Below are 13,947 nucleotides of genomic sequence, written 5' to 3'. Positions count from 1 at the left end.
ATGGTTGCTACATTGTACTATTACCGCATTTACACATTGTTACGCTATCGGTCTGCATTTTATTGTTACCTTATTCTAGCCACACTTGTATCCGGAGAACTCCGGAGGACTAAAAAGAGTATTGTTGCGTATATAGCCATCTAAGAGCCCAGAAACGTAAGCCAGGAGGGAAACTCGAGAGACAGCAATGTAAGCCTAGTAGAAAACAGAGGCTGGCTTCCAGGTTAAAAGTGCGCGAAGGGTTTCACAGCAAGCCAGACTTACACAAACTTCTCATGTGGGGAAAGTTAAGATACTTAAATGATACTCTGCCGGATAAGCTTTATGTTAGATCCGTGCTGCGATTCCCGTTTCACCCCGGAAGATACCCACTGTGACACTGAAACAAGGCGGGAGAAAGTATTTGAAGCTCTGGCGATACCAGATATTGTTGCAGGAACTGGAGCAAAGCATAAGACCCTTAAGCTACAAATTCCATATTACGAATTCATTTTGCCAGAAAACATACATGTAATCAAATCAGCTCTTTTCTGGATATTGTGGGTGGCTCTTAAAAGAGCCTTTGTTGTCTGTTTTGAAATGTCGCCGACGTCTCCTCAAAATCCTACAAGAATTTACTTGGCCTTCGCTTTATGGCTCTCGGTTTTCTTGGGAAGAAGCACAGCCTGGATGTTAGGCAACACTCCTCCTTGAGCGATAGTGACTTTGCCCAAAAGTTTGTTCAGCTCCTCGTCGTTGCGGATGGCGAGCTGCAAGTGGCGAGGGATGATCCTGGTCTTCTTGTTGTCCCGGGCAGCGTTGCCGGCCAACTCCAGGATCTCAGCAGTCAGGTACTCCAGCACAGCAGCCAAGTAGACGGGCGCTCCGGCTCCGACGCGCTCTGCGTAGTTCCCTTTGCGCAGAAGACGGTGCACACGACCCACGGGGAACTGGAGTCCGGCACGAGATGAGCGAGTCTTCGCCTTGGCCCGAGCCTTGCCTCCTTGCTTGCCGCGTCCAGACATGATACCAACCTCTAAAGTAAAACAACAACTCAAGATGAGAAACCGGAAAAGTAAGTCGCAACATGGCGATTCTGGCCCTTTTATACCCTCCCTGAGACTCAGCCTCGGCAATTTCGATTGGCTGAACGCTGAAAGCCACCACAGCGTCCAATGAAACCGCGGCTTCTCATTGTGCCCAATGAAAACGCCGAGGTCCCACGTCACCCATTGTGATGATTGGTTGGTTTCCAGAAAACCTTTTGTGCGCGTTGTGCTTGCTTAATCAGGGCGTCGAAAGGAGCCAATAGGAAAGCGGGAGGATTATGCGCCGAACCGCGGGGGGACGGTGAATAAATAGGCGTGCAGCGAAGACTTTGCTAGCATTTCTTTTTTCACACATATTGTCAGTTGGTCGCAGTTTCAGCGTAGCAGGATGCCGGAACCAGCCAAATCCGTGCCTGTTCCGAAGAAGGGCTCCAAGAAGGCCATCACCAAGACCCAGAAGAAGGGCGACAAGAAGCGCAAGAAGAGCCGCAAGGAAAGCTACTCCATCTACGTCTACAAGGTGCTCAAGCAGGTCCACCCGGACACGGGCATCTCCTCCAAGGCCATGAGCATCATGAACTCCTTCGTCAACGACATCTTCGAGCGCATCGCGGCCGAGGCTTCCCGCCTGGCGCACTACAACAAGCGCTCCACCATCACCTCCCGGGAGATCCAGACCGCCGTCAGACTCCTGCTGCCCGGAGAGCTCGCCAAGCACGCTGTCTCTGAGGGCACCAAGGCCGTCACCAAGTACACCAGCTCCAAGTAATTCCTTATTCTTGGCACAGCAGCTTTTTTAAACAAACCAACGGCTCTTTTAAGAGCCACCCACTTTCTCTGCAAAAGAGCTAAATTTGCTAGAAAAACTGCGCGTGAGCTTTATGTAAGAGGCTTTACTTGTGTGTTAACTGTCTTTTGGAAATAAATGCTAGTTAAGTTTACGTTATTGTGTTATGAGATACTCTTAAAGCTAAGCTTTTGCTTTTGAGTCTTAGCCTGCAAATGAGGGGAGAAGCTGTGTTTCTTTCGGTAGGGAGAGGACTTCTATTGCTCACATGGGACACATTCACCTTACCTTAGATCCAGTAATTTAATTTCATTAATTGCTATTACCTTTAAGTCGTGGCACAGTTCTTACCACTTGTGAATTAAACAAAAGAGCACCAGACTTTTGGAAGATATAATCACATAAATATATATCTCTTCACCTAATGCTTTAATGGCCTGAAGTTCCCACCTGAAAAGTTTACACTCCTGGACAGATGAATTTTTAGAATCCATCTGGCAAGTTATTTCTTCCTTTCTCTACTTCTCTTACCTGTCTCAATGCATTTTTCTTCTATTCATTTTTTCCCCTCCCTCCCCATTTTATACAAGTCCTTTTCAGTTTCCACTAGATTACTCAACTTGGCCTGTTTTTCCTATGTCTCTTAAAGTCAGAAAGCTCATACTGTTTTGAGTGCTCCAGAAATTAACTCCCTTTTCTCAGCTGTCTCCAAATCTCCAGTTATTGAAATCACCAACTTGTTTCCATCTCGCCTTCATTCTCTCCTTCCAAAGTCTGCTACACAGAAATGTGTTTAGTGGTATGTTTGGCCAATAAGGCAGATGTTTCACAGAAACATTTCTCTATTGTGGGGAGGCAGTTCCCAACCAGTCTTCTGATTAGGGTTACAGCTGTTCTTATTTCAAAGTCAGTATGCCAATTCCTTTTCAATCAGTAACGTTTTGTGTAAAGTTGCATTTGCTTGGGGAGCCAAGTTCTAGTGCGCACCTAGGTCTCAAAATATTCTGAAAGGGGACATCAGGGCTGCATGTTAAATTTGCAGACTTTTCTGGGAGTACTAGCAATCAGCAATAACTGATTGGAACACCTGAAGTCTGATTAGATTCCGGTCCCTGCTGGTAACCCATCGATTCAATAATCATGTGCAGTAGTACTTACTCTTTATTTACAATCTTTTAACTTGGGTCACTCAAAGAAAACTTCTGCATACTGTCTGAAGTGGAGATCACATTGGTTGCAGGAAGGTATATGAAAGATTCGCAGGGAACTATTATAGGTTAGTTGGAAAAGTTGAAATAAACGGAGTTCAAATCACAGCTCAGCTAACCAAGGTGACCTCGGGCCAGCCACAGTGAACTTTACGTACCTCACAGGCTTGTTGTGAAGATAAAAATGGGGAGGGGGAGAACTACATTGAGCTTCTGGCTGGAAAGGTGGGATATAAACATAATATAAGACTATGTGTAATAGTGCTTTAATGAAAAGCATTTCACAGAAGCAACTTCTTTGCCACCTCTTAATGCAGGGGTCAACAAGCTTTTTCAGCCATGGGCCAGTCTACTGTCCCTCAGACCATGTGGCGGGCCGGACTATTTTGAGCGGGGGAAATGAACGAATTCCTATGCCCCACAAATAACCCAGAGATGCATTTTAAATAAAAGGACACATTCTACTCATGTGAAAACACTCTGATTCCCATATTGTCCGCAGGCTGGATTTAGAAGGCGATTGGCCAGATCTGGTCCCCGGGGCCTTAGGTTGCCTACCCCTGTCTTAATGTAACATAGGTTTGCTAAACAATTGTAGATTGTACACTGGTTATCCATGTTGCTGTATTCACAGGAGCAAAGGCAGGCAAGCAGCACGAGGAGCTTCAACTCATGCTAATGTGACCATCCTATAGGAACATGGGAAGAGCTTGTTGGGTCAGGCCAATGGCCTATCTAGCACAGCATCCTGTGATCACAGTGGCCAACCAGATGCCTGTGGTAAACCAGCAAGCAGAAGCTGAGCATGAGCACTCTCCTCTCCTGCAGTGCAGTTTCCAACAACTTGTATTCAGAAGCATTTGTATATATAAAAGAATCTGTTTCAAACACTGCATATTTATGGTCCCCCAGTCCTTTTTTTCTTTGGATCATCCAGGGTCTCTGAATCTACAAAATATCTTGGTTCAGCCCCTTTTGACACAATCTGTGATAAAGTGCCTGGGTATTATCTGAACATAGACTGTTCAGCAACCTCTTTTGTGTTAAAGAGGTTGTTAAGCTGACAACACTTTGTTGAATTGATGTTACACTACCTGAAGAAATCAGGCTACAAGATATCTCAGCAATTGGGTGCACTTTTGCAGCACCAGTGATGCCCTGCTGTCCGTCTAAATAGCTGGCCTCAAGTGAATATACCAAAGATGTATCATGAAAGTGTTTTGTCCACAGCTCCACTCATTAGGACCTTTTCAACACATCTTCATTAAACTTTGATAAGTGTTGAGGATCACAAAAGTTACCTGAGATCTCTAGGTTTAAGTGGTCTCCTATTCTGCTGTGTATAATGAAAAGGCTATAGCATCGGTGCTTCTGTTGGCTAGGTGAATAAACAGCTACAGGAAGCCTGCTAGAAAATAAAAATGGGCAAATCCATGGATGTAGCATTTGCACACACGCAAAAAACTTTTTGTGCGTCTGTCAAGATCTTTCCTGTTCACCCTCCCTTTACAAATATGGAGTGTATTCTCCCCCACCCCTTTTGTATGGGCACAATAGACCGCAGGCAGTCTTCACTTTCTATGAAAAACATCAAGAAGTTGGGAAGCATGATGGAGGAAGGAAAATAACAATGTTAGTGTCTTGGAATCTTAGCCACTGTTCTTTCCTGGACATAGCACAGTACTGGTACATAGCTAGGAAGGCTGGCTATGTTCATCCTTACTTTTTAAGCATCTCAGTTGGAAAGATTTTTGGAACCCCCAAATTCCAGAACAATCTGGGGTGCAATTGTATATACACACTTGGGAGTAAGCCCTGTTGTACTCAGTAGAATTTACTTCTGAGTGGACAGTGCTTATAGTTGCCCTATTGATTTTTCATAGCTGTGTATCTTGTGATATATACATAATTAGGTTGGGCTTCATTTTATAATTGGTTATTATTTGTTCCTGGTTGAATTCTGCGTACATACATACTGCCACCAGCCGCTTTCAGCTATTCTGTCATAGCAGCATAGAAATATATATATAACGCGAATGATATCTTGCCGCCACGAAAACGCTAAAGCGGGAAGACTGTGAAGGCGCCAACAACAATTTCAAATTGAAAGGACAACGAGGGCGCCGATTGGCTGGTTTGAAACTACCCAAACCTCTTCTCATTGGATAGAACCAAACTTGCCCGCCAAGGTTTTTTCCCCTGGGAATGGAGCGGGAGGCTTCGCCTCTTAGTTTTCATTCTGGTCGGTTTGCATTGTATATAAACCGGCTTGGACAGCAGCAAAATTTCATTTGGTTGGTGCTGTAGTATTTGTGAAGATGTCAGGACGTGGAAAGGGCGGTAAGGGGTTGGGGAAAGGAGGCGCCAAAAGGCACCGCAAAGTTCTCCGCGACAACATCCAGGGCATCACCAAGCCCGCCATCCGCCGCCTCGCTCGCCGCGGAGGAGTCAAGCGCATCTCCGGGCTCATTTACGAGGAGACCCGCGGCGTCCTCAAGGTCTTCCTCGAGAACGTCATTCGCGACGCCGTCACCTACACCGAGCACGCCAAGAGGAAGACGGTCACCGCCATGGACGTGGTCTACGCTCTCAAGCGCCAGGGCCGCACTCTGTACGGCTTCGGCGGCTAAGGCTCCTCCGCTTCCAGACCAAAATATCAACAAAAGGCCCTTTTCAGGGCCACCCACCTTTTCCGGAAAAGAGCCAGTCGCTGTCTTTGTTCTAATACAAATTCAATAAATCGAGCAGTTTCAAAAATAAATGTGGAGGGGAGGAAACTCTTAGAACATGCTGACCAGGGAAGTTTTATTTGCCACCTTAGAAGCCTTCTAATAACTTAAATGGCCACCATTCATATAAAAATAATTGGCCTCTATTCCTGCGTAGTGTCTTATTCCCTTTGAATGCTTTGCATTAGAAGCTCTCTTCGTCTCATTGGGTGAAAGCAGCTGTTCTTGATTGCCAAGTGACTACTTTAAAATAAACTATTGGTCAAAGAATGCAGTACGCTCTTGTTTGCAGAACTGATGGCTTCGCTTAAGAAAAGAAAAAATACACGTCATCCTTTATATACTGACAATACACGTTGTGCCGCGTGCAGCAGAGTGGCGCAGCGGAAGCGTGCTGGGCCCATAACCCAGAGGTCGATGGATCGAAACCATCCTCTGCTAATATTTTTTTTAAATTTTCCTTTCTTTTACAATCACTTTTTTTTAGAGTGCATAAATCAATGTATTGGGGTTCCTTCCTAAAATGCTTTCCTGGGAGTCAGTCCTTCTGTACTCCAGCGAGACTTCTGAGTAGATTTGCATAAGAACAATAAAAACGCTGCTATAAGTCAACGAAGCAAGAAATTAACGACGGGCTTTATATTCTTCCTGATTTCCTGCAAAGTTCCACCGAGGAAGCCTCCACCCTCAGCTCCCCATAACTTTATTGCAGCGCCTATTTTATTTTAAATAAAAATAGGGAGCGACATTAGAGGTAGGAGAAAACGTGTTTGTCCAAATAAATAGAAATAAATTAGCAGAGGATGGTTTCGATCCATCGACCTCTGGGTTATGGGCCCAGCACGCTTCCGCTGCGCCACTCTGCTGCACGTGGATTGGTCTGTATTGTCACTATATAAAGGATGAAGTCTCTCCCTGAGTTCTCCAAAAGTGCAACGAAGTAACTTCAGGACCTTACTTTCGGGAGAGGAATTCCTGCATGAAGTGGCAGATTAAAATCGTCAAGCCTAAACCCTGATGCTTCCTACTTTACAATCCTACCTGTGTGTGATTCAATGGTTTTTATCTTCAAAAAAGAATTTCTATCTATATATAGAGACACAGGGGGATACATACCTGCCCGGGAGCAAGTCCCGTTCAAGTCAGTATGACTTTTACATCTGAGATAGAAGTGCAGGATTGCGCCGTCCGTCTCAGGCCTTGGCGACTCAGCTAATTCTGTGTTAATTTTAATCAAGGGGTAGGGGAAGGAAAATGAAATCATCCTTTATGAAAAGGTGATGTGTAGTAAAAAAAACCACACAGAAATGCTGGTTATTTTCTCTTGCCTTGGTGTGTGTAAAATATAAGCGATGCATTTTGTAAATAAACTTGTTATCTGTGTTCGTATGTTATCTTTCAAGGTGTCTCCTTAGGGGCAAATACTTTTCATGTTCTGCACGCACGTCTGATTTTACTTTTTATTTTTATTTTTGTTCCTAGTAAACAGGATGGCTTATTTCTAGCATCGGGGGCCCTGCAACATTTGATCCCACTTTGAGTCAGTCACTTCCAAGGTTGTTGTTTCTTTTTCTTTTTGTTTTTAAAAAGAAGATCTGTACAGGATTACCTTGCAGTAAGCAGATGGATGGCTAGTACTGTATGTGTTTCATGAAAACTTTGCTGCAGAGCACCTATTTCCTGTTTGTGGAGCAGAAGGTTGATTTGGGATGGGGGACGATTGCAGTCGCGCAAGAAATTCACAAATGAATTGGCATTCTTTACAGGGGCGCCGACTTATAAAAAATATTGGGGGGGCCCATACCGGGGTCCTGCCGCTGGTTCGCTCGGGTAGCCGGGAGAACGCAGTTCGAGGTGGCGGTGTTGGGGAGAGACCCTCGCTCAGGGCGCCACTAGACTTGGCAGCCGGCGGCCTATCTGGGGGGTTTTGGAGCGTATTTCGGCGGAGCGATTGGGGAGGAGGGGGCTTGTTGCCGGATTCTTCAGCTGAGCCGGAGATCCGCTGCTGGGGGTCCCTGGGCCGAGTTGTGAGCACGGCCTGCTGAAGGGAGATCCAGCCGATTGCGCGACGGGGACGGCCGGGGCTCTCCGGCTAGGGCACGCGGCTGGCTGGCTGGCGAGGGAGCAGGTGGGGAGGAGGCGGGGGTCCTCACTCTCTTAGGAAATGCACCCGCGCACCCGATTGCCACGAAGTCCGAAGGGTGCGTGTGTGGAATTAAAAAGCAAAAACGAGATACGGGCAGGGCAGGCAAAGAGTTTTCTGCAAGAGGATGGAGGGCAGGTTGAAGAGAAAATCACTCAGGATGAGACAGTCAAATCAGCCATGATAAAATGGGCTCAGGATATTGGGTATAACATCATGTTTGAGGACTGGGAAAGGTTATGGACCACCGGAATGAAATTCACGGCATGTAATGCCTTGAAGGAAAATATTATGAAAATGATTTATAGGTGGTACATGACCCCAGTCAAGCTTTCAAAAATATATCACCTGTCTGATAATAAATGTTGGAAATGTAAGGAGGCTGAAGGGACATTCTTTCACCTCTGGTGGACTTGTCCAAAAGTGAAGGCCTTCTGGGAAATGATCTATAATGAGTTAAAAAAGGTATTTAAGTATACTTTTCCCAAGAAACCAGAGGCCTTCCTCTTGGGCATTGTTGGCCAGAAAGTGTTAAAGAAGGATAGAACTTTCTTTATGTATGCAACTACAGCAGCAAGAATACTTATCGCAAAATATTGGAAGACACAAGATTTGCCCACACTGGAAGAGTGGCAGACGCAATTGATGGACTACATGGAACTGGCTGAAATGACTGGCAGAATCCGAGATTTGGGAGAAGAAACAACGGAAGAGGACTGGAAAAAATTTAAGGACTATTTACAAAAACAATATAAGTTGTATGAATGTTAAAAATTTACACGATTCGGAAACTATAGCTTCAGCAATTAGATTTGGGAAACAGGAAATTATATTTTAAGTAAGAAAAGGTCAAAATCTAAGGTAATACTATGTTTAATTTAAGATATAAGTAACTGATGAAAAGTATGTTAAATTTAGAGGTATAGTATTTGAAAAGTACAAAATAAGGTACGAAACAAGGTAATAATTTGCTGATATCTTTATTATAAAGAATGCAGGGTTAGGGAGATGCGAGGAAGTCCAGTTAGTTATATAAAAATGTGTTGAATGGTTGGTTTTCTTTTCTTCTTTTTCTTTTTTTCTTTTTCTTGTTCTTTTACTTTTTTCTTCAGTGTATGTTTCTAACTTTGTATTTGAAAACTTAATAAAATATTTATAAAAAAAGAAGAAGAGAAAATCCTTTCGCTTTTCTGTGGCACAATGTGTGGTAAAATGGTCGCCTTGATGTGGCTGTGAGAAAGTAATTAAACATAGGGAGGGCAGACTTCAGTCTTATAGAATCTACTTTGTATTTTATTAGGATTTTATTAGGATCCTGAGGCCCACCAAATGGGATAGTGGGAGAGTTGCAGGTTGTTGTTTTTTGCGAAAATTACCGAATTTGTACTTTCTAAAATTACCGAATTTGTACTTTCTAAAAGAATGCATGAACCAAAATGCAGCTCTCCTTCAAAGATTGCTCTTCTCCAAAATTTGCAATGCAGTTTTCTTGTAGTTGTGTACAAGTATGTGTATATTAGGGGGAAATGTATATAAAGTGCAGATACTCATTATCATACTGAAATGCATTAGACTGGAGGGGGAATTGCTTGCTAAAAATGTATATATTAGGGGAAATGTGCACTAAAATGCTGGGAATTTTTGATTTATTTATAAAACTATTTATATACTGCTAAGTGGCACTGTGGTCTAAACCAGGGAAGTCTCAGAGCCGGAGGTTGGGGAAGGGACCCCCTTTGCTCTGCCCTCTTCTCCCGTCTTAGATTCGCATGGGGGTCCCCGCCCGAGCTTGCCTGGCCACCGGGCCACACAAGGGCCGCGCTCTACGCGGCGCACCTCGCTAGCCGCGCAGCTGTCCTCCGCGGCTGCGGAGCAGCCCTGCGCCGGTGCCCAGCCCCTCTGGGCGCCCGCTGCGCTGCCAATGACAAGCGGGCGACGTCGCGGGCGGGGAAGGCGTCGCTTTCTTTCCCGATCCTGCATCCTCCCAGTCTTCCAGCCCTTTTTTGGGTTGGAAGCTCGTCTCGTTCGCCCTTCTCCTTTCTTCACCCTGCGCGCAATTTTCCTCCCTCGTCTCCCTCCCCATTTCTCCTTCCTTCCTGACTGACTGACGGGCTCTGGCTCTGACTTTGGCTCGGGCTTCGGCTCGGGCTCAGGCTCGGGCTCGGGCAGCCACAGCGTCGGCGGTGTTGGCGATCGGCGGCGCGGGGGGATGGCCCTCCCGGGGGAGCCGGCGCTGCTCAATGGGGTTGCCAAGGAGACAGGCCGGCCGCCCCCCTCCCCCGGCCCGGCGCCCACCGCCGCCCGAGATTATTGGGGGGGCTGAGCCCCCCCAAACGAATTTTTGAGGGGGCTCGTGTTTCTTTATAAACACACAAACGACTGAAAACTGAACTGCTCTCCAGTCCTGCCCTGCCTCAAATATCCAGGGATGGGTGTGCTATTCTACTTACTAGATAGACAGTAGGTGTGGGGAACTTTTTGTTAGTATCCCAACACTTTTAGCCCATCACATGTTGCTGAACTATAACTCCCATCGGCTGCAGCAAACCTGGCCAATGGCCAGGGGTGGTGGGAGCTGTAGTTCAGCAGCATTAGGAGGTCCAAAAACGCCTCCCTCCTGCTCTATAGATTTCCCCAACCTACTGGCCTCCAGTGGTTGGTGCTACAACTCCCACTAGCTTGTGTCAGAATGCAGGAGTGCTAGTCCAAAGCATTTAGAGGGCACCAGGTTGGAGACGGTGGGTCCGCTACACTAAAAACAAAAAAGCAAGAGTTTTAAGGCACCTTTAGTCCCAATGTTGTTATGCAAGAAGTTTCTTGTTGACCACAATCTGGTTTATTTCATTGCATACACCGGGTCTGGGGTACTTTTGATTCCCAAGATGCTGCTGAGATACAACTCTCATCATGCCTAGTCCTTAGCCAGGCTTGCGAGGGATGATCAGAGTTGCATTTCGGCTACATCAGCTACATCTACTCTTCCTAATGGTGATTCCCAGCATGTGGTGTTCAAAGGTATATTGTTTCCAACAGCAAAGGTGGATCATAGCACTCATGGCTGGTAGTGGTATTCTCCATGGTAGTCTTCTTGTGCCGATCATTAATCTCTATGGAGGACATGACGTCATGCCAAAGAACCATCTAGTCTAGGCCAGCGGTGTTCTTATAGTGGTCCACCAGCTGAGGGATGCCTAGATGAAGCCTGGGAGAGACATGATAGTTGTCTTCAAATATCTGAAGGAGTGTCTCTACCCCCATCGTTCTACCCAGACACTGAGGTCCTGCTCCGAGGGCCTTCTGGTGGTTCCCTCACTGCGAGAAGCCAAGTTACAGGGAACCAGGCAGAGGGCCTTCTCGGTAGTGGCGCCCTCCCTGTGGAGCGCGCTCCCACCAGATGTCAAAGAGAACAACTACTACCAGACTTTTAGAAGACATCTGAAAGCAGCCCTGTTTAGGGAAGCTTTTAATGTTTGATGCATTACTGTATTTTAATATTTTGTTGGAAGCCGCCCAGAGTGGCTGGGAAAGCCCAGCCAGGTGGCGGGGTATAAATAATAAATTATTATTATTATTATTATTATTATTATTATTATTAGACAGGCTGTCACACAGAATATGAGGAAGCTTGTGCCCTACACGGGGCAGGCTGGCATAGATAACCAGCCTCATATAGCCAACATTCTTAAGTATAATTAATGCACATGAGGGTTAAAACCATAGAGTAAGATGCCTGGCCAGGCTTAGCTCACCTTGGGAATCACTAGGTAATCAAGCCTTTTCCCCCTTGTTTACCTGATGAACTCAGCATGTGAAGAGGTCTCAGCTGGTTGCGCCAGCTTAGCTGTATAGCTCTAACAAGCCCCTCCCGAGTTCCTATACCAATAATTTAGAAATTTTCATCACTTTGCAACTAAGCTCAGTTTGACTGCTTGTGCAACTTTTCTGACTAATGTATGGAAAAACACACAAACTTGACCTTTGAAGAGTTTGTAGGTAAACCGATTATTAACTTGCCAAACGTGTGGTCTTTTCATATGGTGGGGGAAGAGGGGTTTTGGAAACTCCCTAGAAGCAGATTTTGGCTGTCCATCAGGGAAGGCGAAAGTTCCTTTGACTTGCCTTGAAAGGTGAGGGGCTCTCCTTCACATATAACTTTTAAAGCGGAGGTTTAAGCACCATCTCTCACGAAGGAGTCATATCCTGCAATTTGTAGGATTCCTGCACTGAACAGAAAGCTGGACTGTAAGTTCCATCTCTGACTTTAAAACCCTATGGAAACCAACCCTCAGAAATAGTGCTATTATCCATGCACGTGTATGCCATGTACGAGCTAGTGTGGTGTAGTGGTTAGAGTGCTGGACTAGGAGCTGGGAGACCAGGGTTCAAATCTGTGCTCAGCCATGAAGCTCACTGACCTTGGGCCAGTCACTGTCTCTTAGCCTAAGCTACTTCACAGGGCTTTTCGTGAGGATAAAATGCAGAAGGGGGAAAGCCTTGAGCTCCTTGAAAGAAAGGTGGGATGTAAATAAAACAGACCAAGGAGAAACAGCTCTGGATAAATTCCAGAGTTATTAAGACCCTTACTCAGAGTACATGCCCGCCTGCTTTGAAGCCTCCACCTTTAATCTCCTGGTTCATTCTCAGCTGGGTCCCTGTGCTTTAAATGTGACAGAAACTCACCTGGTGAAATGTTCCCGGGGTGAAGATGCCGTGATGGGTGGGAGAAACTTCACCTGTTGCATTTTTAACCCAGGCACAAAAGCCCTGCCTGAAAGAAGGGGGTCCCTTCCCAGTGAACGGCTATTAGCATCTCAAGATTTCTTCTCCACCACCATCCCTCTGTAGGTAATGTAAGGGGTCAGAATCCAACACGTCTGCCATGAAATTGCCGAGAACCTGGGGCTGTTGCAAAGAATAAGGTTCTTTGCAGGTGGTTGTAGTTAGACAGAAGCAGAAAGCATGAATGAATTACTGGGTTACTGCAACATGCTCTAAGAGGGGCTTTCCTTAAGTGCAGAATGCTGCAGCACAATCGCTAACAAGGGTGAAGCCTTGTCTGCAGAGAACTCCTGTGTTCAGAGATCTGTACTGGTTGCCAATTTGCTTCCTGGTCAAATTCAGGGTGTTAATATTAGATTATAAAGCCCTTTACAACTTGGGACCAGTTTACCTACAAGATCACAGGTTTTCTTTCTGGCACCTGCTGAAAACATTCTACAAGCCTACCCAGGTGCTTTGAAAGTTGAAATAATTTAAATCTGTTTTAGGAGTTTAACTTTTTAAAGTTTCAAAGTAGGGTTGGTGATTTTCCATTCCAGCTGATAATAGGAACTTTGTGATTAATGACACGTTTCCTTTTGTGTCCTGAATTGTAAACTTTTGGGCAAGGACTGTCTTATTGAGCTCTTCGAGCTGTCCGGAAGAATATTCTTGGCTGAATAAAGAGGTAATAGGTAAAGGCAAAGGGATCCCTGACCATTAGGTCCAGTCGCGGACGACTCTGGGGTTACGGCACTCATCTCGCTTTATTGGCCGAGGGAGCTGGCGTAAAGCTTCCGGGTCATGTGGCCAGCATGACTAGGCCGCTTCTGGCGAACCAGAGCAGCGCACGGAAACACCGTTTACCTTCCTGCCAGAGCAGTATCTATTTATCTACTTGCACTTTGACGTGCTTTCGAACTGCTAGGTTGGCAGGAGCAGGGAACGAACAACAGGAGCTTGCCCCGTTGCGGGGATTTGAACCGTTGACCTTCTGATCGGCAAGTCCTAGGCTCTGTGGTTTAACCCACGGCGCCATCCGCATCCCTATAAAGAGGTAATACTGCCCCCATAAATAAGTGTGGGGCGAGATGTAGCAAAAGCCATGTGGGCTCAGACAAACCATACAATTTGAGAGTCTTGCGTTCTGCAGTAGCCTGGCATATGCCTCCCAGGAAGCTAACGAAGCAGGGCATGATAGCAACAGCCCTCCCAAACTGCTGCTCCAGTTATGCCGCTGGTACTTGGGAGATAGACTGCTTCTGATCATGGAAGTTTCATTTGGCAATGGTGG

At 45.9% G+C, this 13,947-nt stretch overlaps 3 protein-coding genes across 3 annotated transcripts; 2 read left to right on the top strand and 1 right to left on the bottom strand.

The window, feature by feature from the left end:
- Positions 1–490: 490 nt before the first annotated feature.
- Positions 491–1,141, bottom strand: LOC310691952 (histone H2A-IV). Its single transcript, XM_083472246.1, has one exon. The coding sequence runs from the start codon at positions 1,002–1,004 to the stop codon at positions 615–617; it is 390 nt and encodes a 129-aa protein (XP_083328372.1). The 5' UTR covers positions 1,005–1,141; the 3' UTR covers positions 491–614.
- A 125-nt stretch (positions 1,142–1,266) lies between these two features.
- LOC310691953 (histone H2B 7-like) lies at positions 1,267–1,963 on the top strand. The gene has a single exon (XM_083472247.1). The coding sequence runs from the start codon at positions 1,417–1,419 to the stop codon at positions 1,795–1,797; it is 381 nt and encodes a 126-aa protein (XP_083328373.1). The 5' UTR covers positions 1,267–1,416; the 3' UTR covers positions 1,798–1,963.
- A 3,378-nt stretch (positions 1,964–5,341) lies between these two features.
- LOC310691497 (histone H4) lies at positions 5,342–5,875 on the top strand (the record flags this gene model as incomplete). The annotated part of the gene is made up of 1 exon (XM_083471291.1): positions 5,342–5,875. One exon carries the CDS (start codon positions 5,342–5,344, stop codon positions 5,651–5,653), a length of 312 nt encoding a protein of 103 aa, XP_083327417.1. The 3' UTR covers positions 5,654–5,875.
- Between the last annotated feature and the right edge of the window lie 8,072 nt (positions 5,876–13,947).

This window comes from Podarcis liolepis, assembly GCF_965112155.1.
Source record: "Podarcis liolepis genome assembly, chromosome: 13".
Lineage (NCBI taxonomy): Eukaryota > Metazoa > Chordata > Lepidosauria > Squamata > Lacertidae > Podarcis > Podarcis liolepis.
The sequence above is the reverse complement of the archived record's forward strand: the minus strand, read 5'-3'. Positions and strand labels throughout refer to the sequence as shown.

Excerpts from the sequence above, each read along its gene's own strand:
- LOC310691952 (XM_083472246.1), bottom strand. The coding sequence starts at position 1,004 with ATGTCTGGACGCGGCAAGCAAGGAGGCAAGGCTCGGGCCAAGGCGAAG.
- LOC310691953 (XM_083472247.1), top strand. The coding sequence starts at position 1,417 with ATGCCGGAACCAGCCAAATCCGTGCCTGTTCCGAAGAAGGGCTCCAAG.